This window comes from Mycena indigotica, assembly GCF_014461135.1.
Source record: "Mycena indigotica strain 171206Taipei chromosome Unknown Mind.scaff0015, whole genome shotgun sequence".
Lineage (NCBI taxonomy): Eukaryota > Fungi > Basidiomycota > Agaricomycetes > Agaricales > Mycenaceae > Mycena > Mycena indigotica.
Window position 1 is genome coordinate 650,087 of NW_023503014.1, and position 26,530 is coordinate 676,616.

The 26,530-nt window shown below is 50.2% G+C and overlaps 3 protein-coding genes across 3 annotated transcripts; all 3 read left to right on the forward strand.

The window, feature by feature from the left end:
• Positions 1–12,467: 12,467 nt before the first annotated feature.
• Positions 12,468–13,857, forward strand: MIND_01333800 (uncharacterized protein; the record flags this gene model as incomplete). Its single annotated transcript, XM_037369785.1, has 6 exons — positions 12,468–12,895; positions 12,945–13,188; positions 13,233–13,448; positions 13,495–13,587; positions 13,637–13,735; positions 13,783–13,857. The coding sequence occupies 6 exons, from the start codon at positions 12,468–12,470 to the stop codon at positions 13,855–13,857; spliced, it is 1,155 nt and encodes a 384-aa protein (XP_037213781.1).
• Positions 13,858–14,376: 519 nt separating this feature from the next.
• On the forward strand, positions 14,377–15,100 carry MIND_01333900 (uncharacterized protein; the record flags this gene model as incomplete). The annotated part of the gene is made up of 4 exons (XM_037369786.1): positions 14,377–14,690; positions 14,747–14,917; positions 14,966–15,037; positions 15,085–15,100. 4 exons carry the CDS (start codon positions 14,377–14,379, stop codon positions 15,098–15,100), a joined length of 573 nt encoding a protein of 190 aa, XP_037213782.1.
• Positions 15,101–22,139: 7,039 nt separating this feature from the next.
• MIND_01334000 (uncharacterized protein) lies at positions 22,140–23,562 on the forward strand (the record flags this gene model as incomplete). The annotated part of the gene is made up of 5 exons (XM_037369787.1): positions 22,140–22,264; positions 22,317–22,361; positions 22,413–22,910; positions 22,966–23,229; positions 23,289–23,562. The coding sequence occupies 5 exons, from the start codon at positions 22,140–22,142 to the stop codon at positions 23,560–23,562; spliced, it is 1,206 nt and encodes a 401-aa protein (XP_037213783.1).
• Positions 23,563–26,530: the final 2,968 nt, after the last annotated feature.

Sequence of the window (26,530 nt, forward strand, 5' to 3'; positions counted from 1 at the left end):
TGATGATCAGACAGATTTCACAGATGCTGACTGTAGTCAATACATAGCATTGAGCAGGGGCTGGTAAGCCAACAGCCATTGAGTGATTTGAATCCCAAGATGGAGCCTGAAGGAGTGCCCACGCCCACCCACATCACACCCACACCATTTAGCCACACCCATATGTGAAGTCTCCCTCCAAGGCCCATCCAACCAGCACCCCCTCAGACCCGTTGCCCACAGCCTCCTTTGTCTGCACAATCACTGATCTGTCAAGACCCTCCCAATGATCACCTTGGGACAGAGCCTACGATGCTGCTCAGGCCTTCTCCACTCTACATCAGCAGTTATTGATGGCCAGTATATAGTTAGCACCCTAGCAGCCAGACCCTTAGAGTGTCTTCTCTTTGCATCCCCCCCTGCTAGATCAGTCCCTCTATGTATTTCCTGTAGTCCTATTCATACTTTGTATCCTCCCCTGCTAGGACTCTTGTCAGAGCCTCTGGGGGTTGCCCTTACACTAATAGTAGTATTGTTTTCAGTGCTAATTTCAGTACTCTCTGAAGATATATAACAATTTAACAAATAGCATCATCTTCAGCCATACTGAAAGATACAATTTACAGTGTGATACCTATGACACTGGTAGCAAAGGCAATGGCAGTTGGCTAAGGGGGGTCCAACAGGAGTTTGAAAGCAAAATATTTTTCCTTCAAGTTAAAATATTTTTCCTTCAAGTTTGTAAGAAATAAAGAAAGCTTTGTGTTTCTTTCCACTCCCCATTGGGTCTCCCATTAGCAAACTGCCATTGGGTTTGCACCCAGTGTGAGAAAGGTATTTTATAAAAGTAAAGGGACCACTGCATACTAGTAGTGCTCTGCCAATGCTCTGCAGGTCAGTATATTTGACTTGGAAGTTAGACCACTGCTGCGGTGGCACTGCAGTTGGTCTGAATTGGCATTGTCAGTAGTATTGATCCAGAGGAACTCAGGATAACTGTTCCTTTCAACAATTAACCCACGACCCGCCGGAGCCGGACCCGGTGTTCATCTTTGCCGATTGATGTGATCACCCGCGTGACGTGCGAGAAGCCACGTCACGACTTCTGAATCATGCCATCTCTCTCCTTGACTCCATCTTCGAAACTTCGACGGCGCATTACTCCACGACTCCACTTGCTCCGACTTTCGTTCTGGTCCCGTACTCGCACCGCGAAAATCGTTGCTTCGCCTTTACTTCGGCGGAGCGCAATGCATATTGTCGCCTCAGGATATTTCGCTCCACAGGCCAAGCTGAAAGGAAGAGTCAAGAAGCCAACAGACACCGTTCCGGCCCGTGTCAATACCAGCGGGACGCCGAGGAGATGGCGACATATAAGTCAAATTGGTCTATCTTTAGCTTGCGGCGGGTCTCCTGCTTCCTGCTTATCGCGTGCGAGTGCCAGCACAAGGTGCGCCCCAAATAGCACACAGACTATATCTGAGAACTGTCAAACCTTCTTCAGCTTTTGACGGTTGCACAGGCAATGTGGGCATATCGCTGTCGTCCACGACCAGATGATCTCTACAGTCGCGTGTATCGCTCAACAGCATTCGGGTTATCGTGCCCGTCAATGCCAAAACATGCTTCGCCTGCCAAGCCCGGATAGCAACTCCACCGTCCTAAAAATAACTGTCCATTCCCCCCGAAGATGGAGAAGCTCTCTTGAGCACGACAACACGCGCCTCAAAGGCTAACTGGTGACTTCACCATGGGAGGGCAACAGCTATAAAAGCTTCACGAATACCCTGCTTTCTGTCGTGCCCACCCTCCTGCCTCACCAGCTATGGTCTTCGCTCGGGCCTTTTTCCTCGTTGCGCTCGCGCTTTCCGCCGCCGCGGGTCCCACCCGCCGCGCGATGGCAGTCCACGAGTCACGCACGACGCCGGCCCATGGCTTCGTCAACTCTGGGCCAGCGCCAGCCGATAAAGAACTGAAATTGCGAATCCAGTTGAAGAACAACAATATCGCTGGTCTTGAAAAGGCGCTATATTCCGTCTCCAACCCCGACAGTGCTCTGTATGGACAACATCTTACGGCCGAAGAGGTACGCTGGATCCCTCGTCATCCTTTGCACTACTAATCCCTGATCAGGTAGCTGAATTCGTGAAGCCCTCGTCAGAAACACTGGCAGCGGTCAACGAATGGCTCCAGGAGAACGATATCTCCGCGTCTGCGGTCTCTCCGGCCGGAGATACTTTGCAGATTTCTATTCCCGTCTCCAAGGCCAACGAGCTCCTCCTCACAGACTTCTCCGTCTTCACCCATGTCGATTCCGGCAAGACGTCCATCCGCACCCTCGAGTATTCCATTCCCGCCGCCCTCCAGGGCCATATCGACCTGTTCTACCCCACAACTTCATTCACTCGCCCACATGCCATTCCCAAGTTCACGGCTGTCAAAACGAAGAGCAAGCGTGAGATTGAGCTGGACACCCGCACCGTCGAACTTCAGGGTCGGGCCGTTCCCGCCAGCTGCGCGACAACCATCACTCCCGCCTGTCTCCAGGCCATCTACGGTATCCCAACTACCGCTGCCAAGCAGACCAGCAATAAGCTCGGTGTCTCCGGCTTCATTGAACAATTCGCGAACCAGGCAGACCTCAAGGTGCGTTTTTCTATCTAGAGAAGACTTGGTTAATGTATGGACAGCAATTCTTGACCGACTTCCGCAAGGACGTCAGCTCGTCCACGACCTTCACTCTCCAGACGCTCGACGGCGGAACCAACTCGTTCGTGTGCTCGTAATTTCACACCGAGCGGTGTTACTAAACACTCCTTGCAGTCAAACCCGCTCCCAGGCCGGTATCGAGGCGAACCTCGATATCGAATACACAGTTGGTCTGGCAACGGGGGTCCCCATCACCTTCATCTCCGTCGGCGAGAATAACCCCGATGGTGTTGACGGCTTTATCGACATTATCAACTCTCTTATCTCCCAGAGTGCTCGCCCTCACGTGCTGACGACATCCTACGGCTTCGACGAGAGCGATCTGTCTCTCGCGCAGGCAACGAGCATGTGCAACGCATACATGCAGCTCGGGGCTCTCGGAACCAGCATCTTGTTCAGTTCCGGAGACGGAGGCGTGTCGGGCTCGCAATCCCAGTCTTGGTAAGCCACTCCGCTGCGCACCAAGTCCTTAGATGCTGACCGCTGCTGGACGCATAGCACAACATTTATTCCCACTGCTCCCTCCGGCTGCCCATTCGTCACTTCCGTCGGCGCCACCCAGGGCATCACCGAGACAGCTGCTTCCTTCTCGTCCGGTGGGTTCTCGAACTACTTCGCAATCCCTTCGTACCAGTCGGCCGACGTCGCCTCTTATCTGTCCGCTATTGGCACGACTAACAGCGGCAAGTTCAACAAGGTAGGCAACATGATAGTATCCAGTCTTATCGTCCCAATTCACACCGTTGTTGCCAGACCGGACGTGGCTTCCCCGATATTGCCTTCCAGGGCGTGGCCTTCGAGATCGCGTGGACCGGAGAGGAAGGCAAGTCGTCGCGCGCGATGTTGAATTTTCTAACTTTTTTCCCTCCTTAGGCACCGTGGACGGTACTAGCTGCTCCTCGCCGTCCCTTGCGTCAGTTATTGCACTCTTGAACGACGGGCTCGTAGCCGCTGGCAAATCGCCTCTCGGCTTCCTCAATCCCTTCATCTATAGCGCCACCGGCCGTGCGGCGCTCAACGACATCACAAGCGGCAGCAACCCGGGGTGCAACACCAACGGCTTCGCCGCTCGCGCTGGGTGGGACCCGGTCACCGGCCTGGGCACGCCCAACTTCGCGAAGCTGAAGACCGCGGTCGGGTTGTAAGGCCTGGAGGCTTGTGACATGTACGCATTGGGAGTGAACATACGGAACGGATGTACAGTATTGACGCATTAGACTCGTACGAAATTCATACGATTGTTATGACAGACATTCGAGAATCGAGCTTTCCAGCGAGGAACACTGGCAATACTTTCAAGTCGGAGTCAATTAGCTACTTGGCCAGATCAATGTTGAATGATGTCCACTAAGTAACTTCAGATTCCAGAAAGCCTTAACCTAAGTACCTCAAGCTTGTCAAAAGCAGTATGCACCACTTTTGATTGCATCAGTAGTTACATGATGCTGATTGTGGGAAAATATTACCCTATATAGAGGTCCCCAGTGGGTCGGAAAAAACTTTCTGACCTTATATCCATGATTCAAATTCTTTTATTGAAAGCAAATTGAAAGGATCCAGTGTGCAATGTACTGTAGTGTTTTACTCAATTCACATGTCACATGTCACACTTTTTTTTTTTTTCTTGTTTCTGCATTTATATACCGCAAACAGTACACTAACTTCTAAGATGCGGTGGCCGGGACGCCGGTTCCGTCTGGCCACTTGGTGGTGGTGTGTGCCGGGTTTGGGATCGGAGTGGGTTATGGCGTTGACGAGCGGGACACGCGTTCACACATGGAATTGTGCTGAAAAGGCCTCAACAGACCCTATTCAGGCCGGATTATTGCACTGGGTTGAAGTCCGATGACCTGATCATCGGCCGATGATGGCCGATCACGGAGGAGTGATCCGAAACGCGACTGGGCGCGACTAGACACACTGGCAAGCACAGAGCGCCCTCAAACGCGAAGGAAAGAGGGACGAGCCCTCAAAAACAGGGTTCTGGGGTGCAAACCCTCAAACACGAAGATGAAACAAGGTGGCTGCGGCAGGGCACGTTTCAGAAAGTGGAGGCACTGTTGGGCAGTGCGGACAACCCCAGATTCGAGGGGTGGGGAGCGCTGCGGAGGCCGAGGACCCTGCTGATGTAAGCAAGGGGAAAAGGTATATAATTAGCAGCTTTTGTACCTAGAAGACAGTGAATCGTAGCCCCACCTTTGGGTTAGATTTGGCTCACCTCTCTGATGGCAACAACACGATAAGATAACGATAAGATAACGATAAGATAACGATTAGATAAGCGATCTCGGACCTTGGACTTGGCAACAAACGATATATTGGAACAACATATGAAGACAGAGACTTTCCGTCAACACTTGGACATACTGAACCTGTGGTCTATGTGATTAGATGAAGACTCCACTATGCTCAGATGCGCTTACCTTCATGGAACGTCGCCCTCTTTGGATTGAGCGACCCATGTTGGAGCTGTTTATGCCATTCTTGGTGTGGCAGTTGATGCTCTTGATGCTGGTGGTTTGGCTGTGCACAATAACAGAAAATGCAACAAAAACAAGAGAAAACATATCAAATATCAAAAACATATCAGATGTGACTGTGACTGTGACCACTACTGTTTTGGGTTTTAGTGTTGGTTTTGGGTTGTGTTCATTTTGGAGTGGTTTGTTGTTGGGAGTATGTTTGGCTACAAGAGGCATACTCTATGTGTCATACCTGCTCTCCTCTACATCCACACCCCCTTCCTCTCCACCCAACTCAACAACCCCACCACCACCACCTTCTTCATACCATCTACCATCAACATCATCATTGATCCCATCATTACCACAACCACACCTACACCCACACTTCTTATCCAACATTGTCATCACCCTCATGTTGCTCTTATGGGTTGCAGCATGGATATACTTTCCATGGAGCCCTGAACACATCAACCATGATTTGTGTGTTTTGTTTGTTTGTGGAGTTGTTTCCGCATTCAGCATTGCTCGCATTTCCTGCGTTTCATATGGAGCCCACCGCGAGGGGCTCATCTACAAGAACAATAATGATGATCACAAGTTGAAACCTCCTCCATACACCCTCTCCAACACTTTTCAACCCCAAGACTCTGGCAGTCATCCTCCCTACTCACTTTTCAACCTCTCTGAATTTCTCTTGAAATATTCTGAAAAACATACACAAAAATTGGAAAACCCACAAAGACCCGAAAAACATCCAGAAAAATATTTGAATGAAATATCAGAAAAATATTCCAAACTCTTTGCCTCTGATAAATTATTATTTTCTGAAGGGTTGCAGGACAATTCTATCTCCGTATTTATGGCAGGCCACTCCCGAATACCCCGTCCGAAACAGCCGCCAGTCCACGCAGGGCCTGGTTCCAACACGCGAACTCCCATGCTAATGCCACCATTTCGCATTCCGAGACCCTGGGAGTCTCATCGGCCAACATTCAAATCAGATTCGATTGATGATCTTGCTGATTTCCTCGAGAATATGGGAACAATTTTCGAACTCGGCAGCCTTGCTGGACACCAAGAGCGGAAGGTCTTGATGACTAGTTATTTGCCAACACGGAAACGCGAGTTTTGGCGTGAACTACGGACTTACGCACTGGCCTATCCATACAATGCCTTTGAAGCGGAGGTTCAAGAATTATACCCCGAATTAACGCGGCGGCGCAATGGCCAGCTGGAGGACTTGAATGAGTTGTGTATTGAATATGCCGGAGTGACGCTCAAGGAGGAAGGGCGTCTACGACGGTTCGGCTGACAGTTCCAGGTTTTAGCAAAGAAACTACAAAGGGCACCGTCAGTTTTGACAAATCGTGAAGCATGTCAGCAATACCTGTGTACGCTGCCTGCAGCATCTGCCAACCAAGTCCGTCAGGGGTTACAAGACCAACAAGTCAGTCGATTTGTCCAAGAAGAGCTCGGTGTCCATGTCGCACCACCAGACAGGCGACGAGAAGATCCATATTTGTTGGAGGAAGTAATTCAGGTTGCCGAGCGGCTGGCAGCAATGGGAGACTTACTGGATATCACGAACATTAACAAAGAGATCTCCCCAGCGGAGTTTTACGAATCAAAGCCGAAGGATGAAGATCGCAGGCAGCTTCAAATGGATGTTAAAGTCAGCGGAAAAGACGCAAGCAGCAGTGAGTCAGCGTTCAGACCACCTCCGGGCACGACTCGCAACTACACCCCGGTGGTACCGACGCACCACGGACGAGCACGATCGCGTTCCAAGCTTCACGATGTTCGGGGAGTGGGTCCAGCACTGCCAACATCGAATATCAACGTCAATGACACAGAGGAGAAGCCACCGGTGTACCGAGAACAACAGCGAGAACCAGTCAATGCCAATCCAGGGTCACCCCGGGCCGGCGGTCAGAGAAGTGAAGCTGTGAAGGTTGAGCACCATACTGAAAAACAGAAGAGTCAGCGGCCTGGACTTGGTGCTCGTGAGCGCGAAAGAATCGGACACATCATTAACATGCCAACGAGAACGAGACCTTTCATTGCCAGTGGACACATTGGTCAAACGAGCCTCCCGAAGGAGCAACAGTCACACGCACAAACTAGCATTGGATTTGACTGGGAGAACGGTGGCGGCCAGTTGCCGCAGCGTCTTGCGAAGGTCCGCACATGGTTCCAGGCAGAAGGCGAGGATCCTGTCAACGTGTACTCACCAGAAAACGGCCAGGAAGACGAGACGATATCATGCTGGGCTTACGAAAATCGAATTGGGCCGGATTTGACCCAAGATGAGCTGGGAGAAGGACGAATTATGCCGCTGAAGACTGCGCTGGCCTGTGAAGTGATAAGTGCTGGAGGTATGGAAGAATCGACTGCATGGGACGAAGATCATGGACTACCTTGGAAGCGTCCGCGATGAGCTGAAGTCGCTCTGGATAACGGTTAAGCGGCTTCAAAATGAAGGATTCTCTGTACCAAGGAGCCTAGATGACAGCACCAACGCCGCACTTGGTTTCCTTGAAGATTCGCATGCGCGGATGCGAGATGCCAAGGAGGATTTGCAGGAACGAGTGAATTGGCTGGAAGGAATCGAAGAACGGCGAAATTGCGTGGTTGTTGAGGATAAACCAAAGCAACCAACGCCGCTCATGGACAATGTAGAACGCTGTATGAAGGGAATGCACAGCGAAAAGCCATTTGAGATGTGCAAGGCGAACAATGACGACCTGCGAGACGATCTCAGGAGCATTCACGACCAGTTAAAGTCGCTCTGGAACGTCTTCAGACGACTGGAGAGCGGTAAAATGGACGCACAGATGGCCGTTGATGCAGAATCAACAGCGGCCTTAGGATATCTCGAAGATTCCCACTCCAGGCTTCAGGATGTGGTCGATGACCTGCGCAAGGAAGTCGACAAGCTTGAGATGTTGGACAAACATGAAGGCGAGCGCAGCACTATCTCCGATAGCCAGGCCAAGCAAATGGCGCAACGAATCAATAATCTTGAGCGCTGGTTTGGGGCGCTGGCCAAAACACTGAAGAAACAAGGACTACCGGTCCGACAAGACTTTAATGAGGAGACAAGGGGCGGCAATTTGCAGCGGTCAAGGCCACAAACATCAGAGAATGAAGGGCCGAGAGAGGCGAGTCAGCTGCTGGTGGATGTTGAAGATACACTGTTGATGAATTGGTTACGAGAAGAGTGGTTTGGTGGCCGGAAAGAGGCAACAGACCATCCCCGAGCATTTACACCATTGCTGACGAAGAAGCAACGACGAGCTCTTGAGCGTGCGGAGCATGTGAAGTCGAAATCTATGCACAATGGTCCCAAAACACGGCGAGGCAAACGAAAACAAATAACTCACCAGGCAAAACCGGAGGATTACGGATCCACACCGATGGAGACTTGCTAGGCATCGACTCGCACAGCTTCAGTGAAAGAGATGACAAGTCGAAGGATATGTTGGTTGACAAGACCAGAAGAATAGTGCTGGGGAGTCGAATTTGGAGTGTGAGAGATGCCACGTCACAAGCAAGCCATCCGCGAAGCAGACATTGAACTCAGGTTTTGGACTGAGCTTTGTGTGTCAGAAGGTCCAGGAAGATTGGAAGGATGGTGGGAGCTATGCACCGGACATGATACTCAATGTGGTGGAGAAGAGAAGATGTGCAAATCCGCTGAGTCACCGGTGATCCGACATTTTGGTGATAATCAGAAGGATATGATTCGGCTGAGTGAGGACACTCAGATTTCAAAAAGGGGGAGATGACGAAGCGGGACACGCGTTCACACATGGAATTGTGCTGAAAAGGCCTCAACAGACCCTATTCAGGCCGGATTATTGCACTGGGTTGAAGTCCGATGACCTGATCATCGGCCGATGATGGCCGATCACGGAGGAGTGATCCGAAACGCGACTGGGCGCGACTAGACACACTGGCAAGCACAGAGCGCCCTCAAACGCGAAGGAAAGAGGGACGAGCCCTCAAAAACAGGGTTCTGGGGTGCAAACCCTCAAACACGAAGATGAAACAAGGTGGCTGCGGCAGGGCACGTTTCAGAAAGTGGAGGCACTGTTGGGCAGTGCGGACAACCCCAGATTCGAGGGTGCGGGGAGCGCTGCGGAGGCCGAGGACCCTGCTGATGTAAGCAAGGGGAAAAGGTATATAATTAGCAGCTTTTGTACCTAGAAGACAGTGAATCGTAGCCCCACCTTTGGGTTAGATTTGGCTCACCTCTCTGATGGCAACAACACGATAAGATAACGATAAGATAACGATAAGATAACGATTAGATAAGCGATCTCGGACCTTGGACTTGGCAACAAACGATATATTGGAACAACATATGAAGACAGAGACTTTCCGTCAACACTTGGACATACTGAACCTGTGGTCTATGTGATTAGATGAAGACTCCACTATGCTCAGATGCGCTTACCTTCATGGAACGTCGCCCTCTTTGGATTGAGCGACCCATGTTGGAGCTGTTTATGCCATTCTTGGTGTGGCAGTTGATGCTCTTGATGCTGGTGGTTTGGCTGTGCACAATAACAGAAAATGCAACAAAAACAAGAGAAAACATATCAAATATCAAAAACATATCAGATGTGACTGTGACTGTGACCACTACTGTTTTGGGTTTTAGTGTTGGTTTTGGGTTGTGTTCATTTTGGAGTGGTTTGTTGTTGGGAGTATGTTTGGCTACAAGAGGCATACTCTATGTGTCATACCTGCTCTCCTCTACATCCACACCCCCTTCCTCTCCACCCAACTCAACAACCCCACCACCACCACCTTCTTCATACCATCTACCATCAACATCATCATTGATCCCATCATTACCACAACCACACCTACACCCACACTTCTTATCCAACATTGTCATCACCCTCATGTTGCTCTTATGGGTTGCAGCATGGATATACTTTCCATGGAGCCCTGAACACATCAACCATGATTTGTGTGTTTTGTTTGTTTGTGGAGTTGTTTCCGCATTCAGCATTGCTCGCATTTCCTGCGTTTCAGCGTAGCAAATGGCGAAGAAGGGGAGATGACAGATGGGCTGTACACAGCTGTGCAGTCCGGTTGCGCTGATGTCGTCAGGCCATAGAATATGGGCATGGATCATAAAGCATACATGTCACACCTATTTAGTGCTGGCCAGAATTATATTATGCTTGATTAAATATTGAATATATTCAGAATATTATGAATATATTATGCCCTTCGTGGATCACTTGAATATGATTATGTTTGAATATATTATATTATATTATGACTATACTATATTATAGTCACAGAATATTCAACTATAGTAAGGTGGATGATTACAGCTATTTTCTCAGTCCATGTACTCAGTCATTGTACTAATCTTAGTCTAAGTTAGCCCTACTTCTGATAAATGTCACATATTATCTGTTATATATGGTGATTCATACATTACTCTTAGTAGGAACAGGTGTCAGGAGTGATCACTTTGGGTTGACCCTATTAAAGATAGTGTAGGACCTCTGATCAAGTGTCTACTGGCTAACCTAATACTAGTGGCAATGCCCCTGATTGTATTTTGAGAGTCCTATGTAACCCAGGCTGGAATTAGAGAGGCCCAAAAGGAAGTCGCCCTGACAATCCAGTATGTATTTTATGTTTTTGATTAGCAAATATGTCAAACATATCAAGAGATATGCATACTAGATTATAGTTGAATATATTCATAACATATTCATATTTTTGCAGCTGAATATGATTATATTATACTACAAATATATTATTGGGTTGGAGCTCTGAATATGATATGATTATAATATATTATGCCCATAAAATAATATAATCATATTTGGCCAGCACTACACCTATTTTGAGCATATATCTGACTACACTGGGCATATATTGAAGGCAAAAGAAAGTGTAATTGAAGTTACTACCAGATTTAGAAGGATGTCACACTCTGTCTGTTACATGTGCCCAAAATGGTATCTACAGTCAACTTGGGGTTTGAAGCATCATTGTAATATGTAGCTAGTGTAAATACATTTAAAGTCATGGATATCATCCTCAGAAACCTTGAACTTCACTGAAAAAATATTCTTTTGGTTCATAAACCCTAACTTTTGTCGCTGATGCCATTAATTAATTGATTTGTAAAGGTGTGGGGTTCCCGCACTCTCTACCTTAACAATGTTGCTCAAGTTTTTGTCAAACCCTGGGTTCAAAAACCCTTTTTCTTCGCCCTTTAAACCTTTTATTTTGGCCCTGGTTGATAAGATAAGACAAGGAGGAGATAAGATGGACGATAAGATGGTGATTGGATCATCAGATGTCGATGCTGATGTTGATTGACAGCGTGGAGTTGAGGCAAACAGCACGTAAAGGCATGGCTAAAGTATGACGTCATTGTCTCTCCTATTAGGCATGGTAAACACATGGTAGTAGTGTATAGAAGTAGAGTAGATTTCATCTTGTACCCCAGTCTTCGAATTGCATCATCTTTACCATATCTTTTCACAGTGCTTCTTGCTTGCCTTCACTGGCCAACTGGTATCCTCTGAATTGGTGTTGTTTGTGACAGTTTTTCTTCTGTACTCAAGTATAATAATAGTGTACATTGAAGAATATACTGACCCATTTCATTCAATTGGTCAGAGTCGTCACATCAGATTTTTTGGCCAAAACATTTTGGTGGGTCACAGGTCACACCCAAATTTTTTGGTCCCAAAGTGTCCCAATCAGGAAATCAGCAAGATTTTCAATTGAAATATTTCCCTAGCAAAAATCTTGAATTTTTTTTTTCTATTTTTTCTTGGAAAAAACTCGAAATTTATGTCCTAGTTTTCTTCTCTACATATAGTCTGACATTTTTTCTTAGTAATAATTAGGTAAAAAACTTCAAGTTTTTTTTCTGACATTTTTCAGGCAAAAGTTGCCAAAAAAAAGTTCAAATTTTGACTGACAAAAAATTTATGTAAAAAGTTTCAAATTTTCTTTTCACAGGAAATTGTGGAGAACGGCTCAGTGAGTGGTCCAGAGCTGGATTAGGACCAAATCCAAGCCTGTGCACACCGACCCCAACTTCCAAGACAGTTTACAAAACCGGTATGGGCGCCGAGTAGAGGGTAGAAGCAGGCGGAACAAGGTATCAACATTCGAAATACTTAAGTATCAGTACTCTAAGGGCATCACTGTGGAATATGAGCATGTGGATCTGCTGATTGTTATTATGAGCTAGTCAGGTGATGATTGATCTTCAAATTTGAAGTCCAAGGGTCACTTCCCGCCTCTTTCTCCAATACCGCCATGCCCCTCGCACGACTTTACCTTCCCCTCACCTTGCTCACTGCCGTAGGCGTTGTCGACGCCAGGGCATCAAACACGTCATCGCATTCCCACGCCGCTCTTCTCTCTTCCCGCGCCGTCACTCCGGTCGTGCGGGCAACGACGTCCTACGGCAACCTCGCCGACACTGGGTACAATCGAGATTCCTGCACGTCGACGGCGTGGTATGGGGACAACGTGTTGTGGACCTGCCGCGACACCCAGACACTCAGCACAGCGGGCGTCCCGGGCAATGGACTCGTCGTGAATACCGGAGCATGGAGCGGAAAGCCATCGGGGACATCAGCGGGGACGCTGACACTGCGGACCCCACAAGGGTATGGCCCGCTGTTCTACCCGCTGGAGGGCGATGAATGCCCGACGAATGGCGCCTGCAGCGACGGGACGAGGTGCGTGGTCATTACCTCTTTCCCTTTTCCGCTGCTGAGGAGATGCGAGATGGGTGGGCTGGCCAGACACGGGCCCGGCGGTCGTGTTCAGCTTCGACAATGATGGGTTCATCAAGAGACAACACCTCAGCGGACTCAGCCTCATCAACACGCCAGACACGACCCTCTACCATGTCTCGCAGAACCCTGTCAATACCAACGCCATGCCGCAGGCCACTGTCGACACGAGCAAGTTCTGGGCGTCGAATCAGGTGGGGTATGGAACGGCAGCGACGGTGCTGAACGGGTCCTATGTGCGTCATCTCATCTATTCCTCCGTTTGCCTGACGCAAATAAGGTTTATTTGTACGGCTCGACACCCAATGGTCAGCTCGCCGTGGCGCGCTCTGCGCTAACGGGCTTTCTTGGGGCATTGAACAGCAAGAGCACCTACCAATACTACGTCAATGGTGGATGGACTGCGTCGGCACCTACAACGTCGACGGCCGGGATTGCACTCGCCAACACGCGCGGAAACGTACAAGGGACGGTGTACTTTTCCGCCAAGTGGAACGTGTGTCAACAGGTGTTCCCGTTCGATTGCAACTTACAGGCTATAGAGCTTCGTCTGGATCGGCGGTGATGGTTTCCCCAACGCCAACTTCTACGTGTCCACTGCGCCCGCGCCGGAAGGCCCGTGGACGGTCCCGACGGTGCGAGACCCGTATCCGGTGTGGCTTGCATGCCCTGACCTCCACACAGCTATTCTACTCTGGCGCGGTTGGCACCGGCTCGCTGGCCGCGTACTCCGCCGTCGCGCACCCGGCGCTCACGGATGGGACGGGGAACTATATTTTCATCGTACGTCTTGTGTCCACTTCAAGATGGTCCGGAATAAGCGTGTTTAGACGTGGACCAAGACGGCGAAGTCGAGCAACGGGGATGTGTACACGCAGCCGCTCGTGCGCGTGGACTGGGCGTGAACGTCTAGATGTTCTTCAAGATTCGACACATGATGATTTCCACATTTTTATCTGGTTTATAATTATGGTATGGCAGTGTATGTCGCCTGTCCCGAACAGCGCCGGAAATCGGCTCCGAGGAGCTTCTCTTGCTTCTTTTGTCTCAATCTAAGAACCTACCCATCCTCGGGCGTTCACACGAGTCTGGCTCTCGCATCCCTGGACGATCAAGTTCCCGGTCGGCTCGTCCTCGGGAGCCTCCCTTCAGTTGATATGCATCACGGACGCCAACTCATTGCTTGGGAGCTGGTAGACCACTGGCAGTGTTGGTATTGGACTTCCTTCGAGCCCCCGGAGTCATAAGTCAAGAAGCGTTTCATCATAGTCGATCTGTGATTCTCTCATCCCTGCATTCAGTCTATCATCGCTCAGCGGGTTTCAATCACCAATCACTGATCTTGGAGCGGGAATTGAGCTGCGATGGAGCTAGCTAGGGGATAACGGACTTAAAAGCAACGCGCAATCCCACTCTTCCTACAAATGCCTCCTCATGACACTCATCGCTTCCGGCGCATTCTCCAGAGTCCCTCGGCCTCCTCCCTTACTTCCTCACTTTCATCTCTTTCGCTCTACACAAGCACTTCAAACAGCACAAGCTGGGGCCCCGGTGCTCTGGCAGGGAAAGCAATCAAGGCCCTAGGGAAATCCACAGTAAGGGGTGTGGAACATGTTGTTATAAAACGACGAATGGCAACTATCTGTGCAAATCTGCCACAGGTGGACAATTACCCGGACCTTCTTGCCCGCCCGGGATTTTGGCAGGAACTGTTCAATGATGTGCTGGAACTATCTCGGTATGCCTAGTTGAATGCACTATATTCTGTATCTCCATATTCATAAGTAAATACAGACCAGGACTTTACGATGACCAAATTCACTTGTCTGCAATGAGAATCATACTAGCGCAAATTGGATCTTATCAGACCAAGCATCTTATTCACTGTCTATCTGGATGGCTTCTTGATGATCTAATGCAGTTTCTGACCAACATCACATCTGTTGCTCTTTTTTGCTGCTCTGGGTTAGTCTGATTATATTTGTTCTATTGCAATGATTGAGCTTAAGACAGTTTTCTTGAACCAAAATTGACTGATGCATACCTGTCACAACAGAGTTATCACAATTTGGATCCTCATCAGCTGTATGAAGGGCTTGATTACAGCATGCCTGTTCTCTCATTTATTACAGCATTGGTCCAGACTAGTGTGATTGCATGTGAGGCTGCTCTTCTCAGTGGCTTTCTGGATCTATTGCTACTTATTGGATCTAAGGCAACACAACCTCCCGCACATCAACTAAATATTGCTTTCAACACTATTTTACAATCTTGTGCCAGTCCAGAAGGTGTTGAGTTGGAGCTCACAGAGCTGTTGCACTCCCAACTATCATCTTATTGGCCCTATGAATCACCTCCAGATTCAATCTTGGAGATAATATATTATATCAATAAGTATAGACCACAAACTGCAGGCACTCTGGAGGCCCAATTTCTTGAAAAACAAGCCATGATTTTGCTGCAATATTCAAGCCCAGCACAGTGCCCAATGTCTGCTGGCCGAACAATTGTAGACATTGCAACATTCCCTAAGATGTCAAATGTGATGTTAGGTACTGCTGCTGTTCCAGAAATCACTTTGTAGGTTATCAAATACCATTACATGACAATGGGTAAACTAATCAAAGTCATCAGGCGGGAAATTATGGACTTAGGCACAAGGGCATCTCATGCACTCTGGAACTTCATGAAATGTGTTGTTCTGGGTGGGCAGGTGCATATTCTAATGCTGAACCACTTGTTGAGTCAGACATATCGTGATCGGGTCTCATTATTCAGCCGCATGGCATACCTGCTTTTGCCTGGAACGTGTGTAGAACTGTTCAGCAATTTTGAACATTTACTTATGATCATCTAGGCAAGATGCTCAAACCCCTAGAATGCTTCGACTCATTAACCTCCTTGGAGGCTTTGGACTCTTCCAGCTTAAGTGGACAAACTTCCTACTCAATATGGCATTCCCATTATCTGATCACTGTGAATCAAGAGGCCAGGATCCTGATCAAGAGTTACAGAATAACAAATCTGCACTTCTTGACGGAATCATCACTTTGCTTATACCTGTTCTCAAGCCTTGTTCCACAAATGGAATTGTGTCACCAGAAACAGATATTGATCCAGCAGCCCTCTTCAGTGATCTATTCTGTCGTTGTAACTATTTCCCATCAAGTAAAAAAAGGCCAGCATATGGCAAACAGACACGGAAGTTTTTAAGCCTTATTAAGGCAGCAAGATTGGGGGAACTAGTACATCCGGACACAGCAACTGTTTATTTCCCAATTCTCTCAGAATGTATCAACAGGCCAACTCATAAGTAGAATATGACAAAGATACTATTTCTGTTCATTTTTAGTGAAGATACTAAGAATTATGAGTGATCTCCTGCATGAATGATGCTGATAGCCAGAAAACAGCCTGGTGGCCAACTACTTTAGTGCAGGGTTATCTGCACATGGACCAGTCACATTATCAGTGACCACTGTCACCTCACATGCTCCCTTACACCTCCAGTGAATTTTTGTATGAAAGGACACACCATGCCTGGCATTTTATATTACAGTAAGCTATATATAGTTACAGACAATAAAAGTGCTGACAACTCTTTAAAACTTAAATTGTGGACCAGCTATTACTGCTGAAATCTGAGTTCATATTCAGATTCAGAGGGTCTGAAACCCCTATATAGTATTTACATAATTTTCCTATGTCATATAAGCAGTGTCAAATATTCTGGACCTGCTGACCAAAACTTTTATACACCTTTTCATCTCAAAAATGGTTTTCATAAGGGAAAAAAAAAAAAAACTAGGTACTGTAGTAATTTATTCAATTCGGCGCCCCAAAATAGTGTGACATCGGCGCCGAAATTAAATTTTCGGCGCTGCCTGTCGATGTGTGTGACAGCCGAAATTTTTCGGCCTATTTAGCGGCCGAAGGGACCGGTGTGACACGTGACTGCCGAATTGAATAAATTGCTACAGTATGTACTCCTGCCTTTTCCAGCTCTGCTAAAATTGTACTATGACGTGCTCTGTGAGACCTCTGCTTCTTAACTGCCCATGCTACTGCTTTCCCTGTTAATCCTAAACAGTATGCACTTACAAATCTCAAGAGCGTTGAATAAAGCGACAAATAATATCTGTTTCCAGATACTCAAGTGCCTGTCTTTAGCTTCCGTAAAAGTCTTTTTAGGATGCTCCTTATAGCAGTATTTACACCATCCCCAATACATTTCAATTGGATGCAGTTCACAGTGGAACTTGGGGGAGAAAGATGCACAAATGTCCCCTGTTAGTAATCAAGGTCTCCAGTATTGAAGGTTGATTTTTGAAGTCATCTTGCTGGCTAAGCAGTCTGGTCATGCAACAATCCTGATTATCAACAGAACACACAGATTTGCATTTAGCCCATTTGAACTTCTTCACATCAAAGCTCCTTTCCCTCAGAACAGTTTCTGGTCCTTTCGGGTTTGTTTTGAACCTTTGGTCATTAGTCATTTTCTGAAATTTTCCTCTTTTCGATCTGGTTGGATTGGTATCTAGAATAATTGTATCTTTCTGCTTCCTCTGTTTTCCTCTATTACCTTTATTCATCTCCCAAGCTTTCAAGGCCTCTAGTTCTAATGAGGCATAAGCTGACGATTGATCAAAGACAAACAAAGCTTGACAGTTTGTGTCAGGGGAACCCCCACTTTGGCCCCCTTTGGAGCCTCTGAGTGCATCTGAGGCACATCAGACCGGCGCCCCCTTGGACGCTCCGACCCATTGTCCACAGCCTCCTTTGCCCACATAATCACTGATCTGTCAAGCAGACCTGTGACGCCACTCAGGCCTTCTGCACTCTACATCGGCAGGCAGTTACGGATGACCAGTATATAGTTGGCGCCCTAGCAGGCGGACCCGCAGAGTTTCCTCTCTTTGGATCCTCCCCTGCTAGGTCGGTCCCTCCGTGTATTTCCTGTAGCTCTTATTCACGCTTTGGATCCTCTCCTGCTAGGACTCTTGTGGGAGCCTTCAGGGTTGCCCTTATAGTTTGGATAAGCAGCTTCAAATATATCGAGCGCATCTTTGACTTGTGCAAGGAGCTGCCTCTGTATCCCACCAAGTATCACCTTTACTTTAAGCATATATTATCTTTTGTGCATCATAATAATATTTCCCTGTTGAAGGACCCCTGATTATTAGGTCAGTGGTCATCCGCCAAATTCAGACAAAATTTTGAAACCTCGGACCTCATGTCATGCCAGAGTTCGGACATCAGGGTGCCGAATGTGCGCAGGTCCTTCCAAAAGTTCGGACATTGTGATGTGTGACTCGGGCCAGACAGACACCCAGCCTTGCCTTTGGCTCTATATGACCAGCCGAAAAGTTGTATCCGTGACCTCCGGGGGAAGTCGGAGAGTACGATAGCACTGTCCAATTGGTTGCCGATCGGCACTCAGGCCTAAAACCCGTACAAATGACTGAGAGCTGATTAGAATAATCATTCATAAGGGCAGTTGTAAGTTTGGATGCTATGTGAAGGCAGGGACAAAAATAAAGCTCAAATAATTGATCGGATTCAACACATATTATTATTGGCGATTTTTTCGTATTTTTACAGTAATTCGGACAAATTTAGACTACTCTTGAGGTCATGCAACGAATTCGGACAGATTTTGACGACGATTCCGGTCTGACAATTCGGACAAATTGATTTTCCCGGATGACCTCTGACCCGATAATCAGGGGTCCTCCTGTTGATCATAGAGAAGAAGACTTCAAGTTGCCTCTGTGATAAAAATCAGCCACATGCAGTAAACGACGTTTTCTGGAAGGAAAAAAATCTCGCTTTTCAGCTGTACACTTGGTCTTTCATTCCTACATACTGATTTTGAGTGATACAAGTTGTCAGCTTGGATTGTCTGCAACTGTAAATCACTGGAGGGCCGTGGAGTACCTTGGTTCACACATTTGCGGGATGAAGCGGAGGGGAGACAGCTACCTCTTTGCGCATCACTGGTCGAATTCAGCGCCGCCTGCACGTTGTGCCTTTGCATTTTTTTTTTGGGAATGTCACGGTATTTTTATTTTCTATTGCACGCATAAATTTACAGGTTGTGCAAAGAACTAGACAGTTTTCTGCTTGTTCCAGCGGATTGACTCGCAGAATGCGGTCCATCGCATCGGCGTGTCGTCTGAGGCCGCCACACGCGGAGCGCCCGCGAAGCAATACGACACCACGGCGCGGCAGGGCGCGGCTTCGGTCGGAGCAACGCAACGGGGCAGCCGTTCCTGCAGCCAAGCGATGTGTGTTTGTTTTCGCATGGAACTGGTTACCGAAGGTGTCGGGAATAATACGTGATCGCGGAGGGAGGGACCTGGGACCCAGCCCATGGCCGACTGCGAGGCGACACAGAGCCGCGGCGGGAAACGATGGGCAGGAACGGGGACTGTTATAGAAAACGAAACGGGGGGAATGGTGGCTCGGGGTAGGGTATCATTGCGGGCGACAATCTACACAGTGTGAGCACGGAGACACGAAGGCGACAGGCAGCGCACCAAGCGTCCCTCCGTACACCGCCGTCCAGGTCCATGGCCAGCGTGCTCGACTTCCCCGGGGGTATCGCCTCTATCACCTCCTCCGCTGTCTTCCCCTGCTGCTGCGGCGCACTGACCATCTGGAGGACGGGCCCCGGTGGGCGCTGCACGCTGATCCGGCCGTCCTCCGTGCGCCGGTAGTCCCGCTGCATGAACTCGCGCTTCAGCGCGCGCTCGCGCGGGTCGCGCGCGCCCGTCCGCCGCCCGCAGAAGCCCGAGCCGTCGGTGCCGGGGTCCGATGGCGAGCCGCAGCCTGGGGTCGGCAGTAAGCTAAATGGACGCAGGGAAGGGGAGAGACGCACAGCAGCAGGAGCAGAGGTACAGCACGCCGCTGCAGAGGGTGTCGCTCATGGCTGCGCACGCAGAGAGGCGATGCGATGACGTGGGAAGCGTTACACATGGGTGCTGACACATTATCGCACTATCAGGGAAGTCTCGGATCACGCCCGCGCCGCCTCAATCGGCCCCTCAGCTCTTGGATGTATACATAGAAGTAAGTATGGAAACCAAACGCTCATGCCTACACCCACGCCTACACCACGCCCGCGATCCGGCCCGCCCGCAGCGGCGCCAGCGCGCCGAAGCCCGCGCGCGTCATGTCGAGGTCGCCCGCGGCGCACGCGGGACAGCGGTCCACGACGGCGAGCGTCACGGCCTTCCCCTTGTCTGCCAGCCAGTCAAGCACTCGCGCGTTACATATGATTATGGACTCACAGCTCGCCCGCAGCCTGCGCCCGCAGATCGGGTTCCTGCATCACGGGTTCGTCAGCGAGACTAGGAGGCACCGTGACGACGCGCGAACCTGTTCGGGTTGGACGACGTCGCCCCGCTGCATGCGTCAGCGCTTTGCTGCGCGGAGATAAGTAAGTGCACCCACGGGTACGTGTCGAACACCGCGTGGCTGACGGCGACGACCATCTGCGCGCCGTTGTTCGTCTTCCCGCACGCGCCGAGCCCCGGGTCGTAGAATGTCGCTGGGTAGCGACGTGAGCAGTCGATGGAATGCACTGCGGGGAGGAGGCTTACCGTCTCCGGAGTACTTTGTGTTTGCGATGTCCGGGTTTGGCGGGACGACTCGTGCATGCGCACTGGCACTGGCACGCGGATGGGCGGCGGCGGTGTAGAGAACGGAGAGCAGCGTGAGCAGGAGGGGGACGCGCATGGTCTCCGTGCCGGTCCCTGGATTCCTAGTGGGTGCAGAGCGAGTTACCGCAACTTATAGTAGCCACAGCGGCCAGTATGCGGACGTGTGACTGCGCCGAAGGCGGGGATGCGCGGTCTTCGCTCCGCACGCACAGGCTACTAGACTCTAGTGCGTCGCCCAGAGCAGCAGCAGCAGAGCCGAACACGCGCGCCGCCCTGGCGCCAGCCCGGCCCCGGTGTGGGCCCACGTGCGGCTTCCGAGCAAGGAGGGTGTTGCTCAGAGTTGGGAATCCTGACCAAGGAGGACATGATGGATATCATGAAGAGAGAGAAGTGATACCACGTCATCGCGCTGACGTGGAGACTTCGCACATGGGCGTGGCCAAACGGCGTGGGCCTGCGCCAACGGGCGTGCACGCCCGTGATGGCGTGGGCGTGGCGTGGGCGGGCGTGGGACCGTCCGCGGAGACTATCCCCAGTCCTATGACGGCGACCGCGACGCCTTCATCACTGTTATGTGGCGGTCACTTGTCCGCGACACCACGGCTCCAATGAGAACACATCAAAATGTGCTGATCGTCGTCAGCCACGGTGCCAAGACATCTTGGCGAAACTCACTCTTGCCTGTAGTGGACGTTGCCAAGTGTGAATCAGGCCACGGAGGCCAGGTTCAGCCTGTCTCGGAGTCAGCGCTCGTCGGCGAGCTAGCCACGCTGAGAGTGCTTGAGGCCCTCCTGCCCGCCCGTTCCTTCTCCGGGCGCGCCGGGCCGCCGGCGCCACGTTCGCGCTGGCGTTCAAGGTCGGAGGGCATCGTGTCGCTCCCCGGTGTCCTCACCCTCGCCATCGTCGTCTGCGGCGCTGGTTCTGTCGGTCGCGGTCGGGCACCGGACTTCGCGGGGGGCTGGTTGGCGTCGTGGACCATGTCACTCCGGTGGACCGCCAGCCCGCGGCGCATCTCGCCGCCCACTGATGATGGCGCCGTACGATGCTTCAGAGCTCTAAGACGAATCACATCTTGTTGTACATGGAAGCCCACGCCCGTTTGTCCAGCGTGCCAAGCGGGACAAACGGGCGTGCCAAGCCGACCGATGGGCGTGGCACGCCTGATGGACGGGCGTGGGCTTTGATCGTCAGCCAAAACCCACGCCCACGCCCATCCACGCCCGTTGGCGCAGGCCCACGCCCATCGGGCACGCCCGAAAGTGAGCTCTCCGCTGACGTGAGGTGTGTTGACGGTTTGATGCGGCAGATCCACGTCACCATGTCTCCTGTCACTGCGACGACAGACCACTCCAGAGCTCCCCGGCAGTGCGCCCGGACGGTCCGAAGGCCTGCTTTTTCAGTGGTGACAACCATCGAACGGATGTCAGGCTATACACGCCGCTGTCATGATACTAGTAGCTCCATACCCGGTGTACTGTCGTGGCCACCAGCAATCGACTCGTCGCTTCCTCCCCCGCACCTCCATGCCCCCGCTTGCGCGCTACGAGACCCCTGGTGCCGCCAGCGTCCACAGCTGGTGGTCGGACGCCAACCCCGGCGGGGCGACGATCAACCTGCACACCGTCGCCCGCCCGCTCGCGCATGCGCTGTATGCCCGCGAAGCGCGCAAGCTCGTCGACGCCCCCGGCGCCCTGCTGCAGCCCCCTCTCCGGCGAGCTCGTGGACCGGTACATGGCGTTCTTGGCGTGCGTTGCGCCCGCTTTCTGCCTTACAAGCTTACCACTTACGTGACGCAGGTGTGACGTCAAAACTGTTGGCGTCTCAACGAAGAACATCATCCTGCGGGATCTCATATACCGCCTGGAACTCCTTCGCCAGCGTCTAGCGCAGCCGCTCCACACTGATATACTGTGTGATCTGCTAGCATCCGCGCACTTTGGGATCCACTTACGTAGCTGCTCTGTCGTTCGCCGTCTTGCAAACCGCATGTTGCCCGAGTCTCGCTCATTCATCATCCAATGTGCCAACACTCTTTGTCAACTCATCCCTCCCCCTGGCCGTTTCACACATAGATACACGCTGGAAACCATGGTGGCACTGTGTGTGACAGACATTGGTGCAAATGCGGTAGCCGAAGTGCTGGAGACCTCGCCCACATCTGTAGATGCTGCGGACTTTCTCCTCCGTGTCATCAAGCACCTCGATGGGGGCGTCACTTGCATGCAGGCGATTGCATCCATGGCAGGGGAGCTGGTCGAGCCTGGCAAGATGGTCGTCCCCTGGTCTTCTCTTATGTGCGTTGATTATCAGACCCTTCCCAAATGCTCATGGCAAGACTCGGACTCATAGTGCCCCACATGATGCTCTTATGTGTGCAGCCAATGCATTATGCCGGACCATCGCCATTCCAGACACACCAGGTACACCAGACACACCCCTCACCGTCCTCAGACATGCTCCGGCAATCCTGGGCGAGTCCGAGAACTCTCCTTGCCGGCGTGAATTTTTGTACTGGTTCATTGCAGAGCTTGCGCTCAGCCGCAGCGCCCACGGACTCGGACTGTCATCACTTCCCATCACAGGCCTTGTCAGGTCTCTGAAGACGGCAGTCAAGTACGTTGTCAAACTTTTCATTGGTGGGCAAGTTTCAGGACTTACCTATTATCTGCAAGGGAAGCCGATATGGACATGCGGATATATGCTGCGGCAAACTTTGCACTTGAGCAGATGCAGGTCTACGAGCGACGATATCAGCGCCTGGGGCAGTATACCGCCAATGACCTTTCAGCCGCGGGATGGCTGGGAAATCCACGGCAGGCACCCGGTGTGACACCCGGCTGGATCCATGATCGACCCCATCTGTCATCCATGTTTGGACGCAAATGGGTCCATGCCGGGTCTAGAGTGTCTGGAAAGCAGCCAAATATGCAGGAAAACACAATATAGAATATTTAGTAGGGCAGACATAACCTGATTCATCATGTACTGCTGCCCAATTTTGATTTTGAATACATGTTTTGCATAAGATATTCATATTCATAAGTACACCACCAATTGGCCCCTAGCTGGTGTGCAGCCGGCCTTTCCAGCTGGCACTGGCTGACATGACACCTGGCAGCAGCCGTCTGCCATGAGAATGCCAGCTGGACGATCCGGAGGCCTGAGAACCTCCCGGAACACCGAGCGCTGGATGTCAATCAGATGATTGACAGATCCGCGCGGTATCAGCGCTCATATATGCCGTTGCCAGGAACAGCCAGCAACGCACTTCTCTCTTTTCCCCCCAAGTCCGAACACTTTTCAAGCCCTTCTCAAGCCTCAAATGCCTCCAAGCAACCACAAGCACTATTAATCAAGCACTCTGTCAAGTCCTTGCCTACTCTCAAGTCCTCAAATCACCCCTTCAAGATTTTCAAGCTCTTTTCTGTCCTTTCCCCCCCCCCCCTCTCCCTCCCTTAGCTGCTCCCTCCTCCCCTTCTGTAGTCCTGTTATTAGTATGATGTATCTCTGTATATACAATACATTTTATGTGTTTTTTTCTATCTGTGAGCGCTGCAAAAATCCGATTTTTTTTTTGCTATGGTAGGCAATCATTCCCTGATAGCCGGCCGGAACTGGCCCCAAGCTGGGTCCATTTGCGACAAGAGCTGGATTCCAGCTGATGACATGGTGGCAGGCAGCTGTCACTGATGCCCGTGACACATGTGATCGGCAGCTTCTCAGCAGCTGTCATCCCATTGGTGGTGTATATATTCGATTATATTCATATTCATAAAAACAGCACTGGAATGCTGTCCCAGGGGGTCCCAGAAGGCCCTTAAAAACCTTTCGATGGTATATCTGATTTTTTAATAATGACACCCCACTGGGAAATGCCCTCACCCTGATCGAGCCCATCAGCAGCAGAGACGTATCTTGTTTCGCGCTGCTCTTTCCGCACTTCACCTTTCCGAACCCCCTCATTGAACCCTGGCAAAAGTGGATCGCTCTTCGTGAATGAGGTGGCCGCAGAGACCACAGACCCAGTTGAGGCGAGAGTATGATGGTTGTTATCATTGGAAACTCGGAGCTTGCTGAGGGTGCTTAGAGGTTGGAGCTTTGAGCTCCGGTATGCAGCTGGAGCTTGTAGCTCCGAGCTGGACAGCATTTTTTTGGTCCTTGCTTGGTGCTTCCTCATTACATAAGACTTACCATATCTAGCCTAATATAGGACCAAAGGGTTCAAACCATTGACTATCTATATACATAACACTGGGCGCCATGCTTGTGGCAGAGGGCAAATGGCAGTTTGCAGGGAGACCTAAAAGAAAGTTTTTTCCTTTGTTCATAACAAAGATTTCTTTGTTTCCTACAAACTCCCATTAGACCCCCATTTCCCAACTGCCACAACCATTGCACCCAGTGTAATAGGCTGAGATAATATGTTGTTGTATGTCATGATTTCGTATAATTCACATATTTACTACAGCTCTGTAATATAAGGATAATATTGATGATCTCAGTTGAAGTTACTGAAAAGGATTAGAGCTGCCAGCAGACCAAGGCTGCATATAACCATAATGAAATATTAAATTTATTGCACACTTTAAAGGGTTACAAACTAGATAATAAACTAAAGGACAGTACAACATAGCATGGAGGAGGCATTATGGTACCACTGGATATAATGTTAGTTAGTGGGTTCCACCAACAAGGCTTAAATTTGCTTCTGGTAGTAATTGTTAATAATTCTAAATCAGTATAAATGTCCTTACTTATCCTCTCGAGTTTAATATTTCAATATGAAGATCTTGAAAGGATAGTCACACTAGGGCTTCAGCTAAAAGATGGTCCTCTAAGCAGAATGTATATATAAGGAATAGTGGTCTAAAACAATGGCCTTCTTTGCTGCTTTGATTAATAGGCAATGAAAGTTGCAAAAATTGTATCTGATTTACCAAAAATCAAAATCATTGTGATTCTGCCATGATGTCATAGAGCCTTACTTCAGACACAGAATCGCACTATATTTAGATACAAATCCATGAACATTTAAATTTCCCCCACTTTTAAGCCAGAACTGGCATGGATTAGCTGGTGAGGAGCCACCAGTGATCACACCATAATTTGGCCACTGGGTGGCTCCTGGTAGGACATGTCAAACTGTCTATTGTGACCTGATATTGACTTTGAGTTAAGTCCAATCTGTGACTTGAGATATGCCCAATTTCTAACAACTCAAGTCTACTTTCCTGGAGCTTGATTTGTTATCTTTCCAAGTTGGTAATATATCTATATATTGTCCCCTCTATTTGTCATAAATCAATTCTACTTGAGTGCCTATTTTTTCAGCAGAGACCCCAGTGTGAGTTTGTGTATCAAGTAGCAATTGGTTTATTGTCACGGATAAGACCCGGCCCGTCCGCTCCGGCGCTGGTGTCGGGCCATCGCGGGCCCGTAGCACGCAGCACGTGACGACGGGGAACATGCGCCCCAGTAGGAGGAACGCACACGTGGGAAGCATGTGACCGAGAATGACGCGTCGAGCCGTCGCCGAGCCCAACTCGACACAAGGGGACTGGGGAGGAGTGCTAGGAGGTTAGGAGTAGCGCCTGGCCCGCAAGGGATGTACGATCGTCCCCTCTGCGGCCAGGAACGGGAGCGAGGAGGAGGAGGAGAGGCCAGGGTGTCCGATCACCCCCTTTGCGGGCCCGCATATATAAGGCACGATAGTGTACCTAGGGATGAGCACGGGTCAACCCACGGGTGTCCGGAGGCTGACTCGGACCCAGACCTGCACAGCCACTGATCTGTGACCCGCAGCTCTGGGTACGGGTCACCCGCCGGGTTGCAAGGTGGAGGGAGAATTTGGTGGCAAATAATACCGAGGAAAAAAGGGACAAGAGGCGGAATGAATGCAGGACCTGTTGGTGAA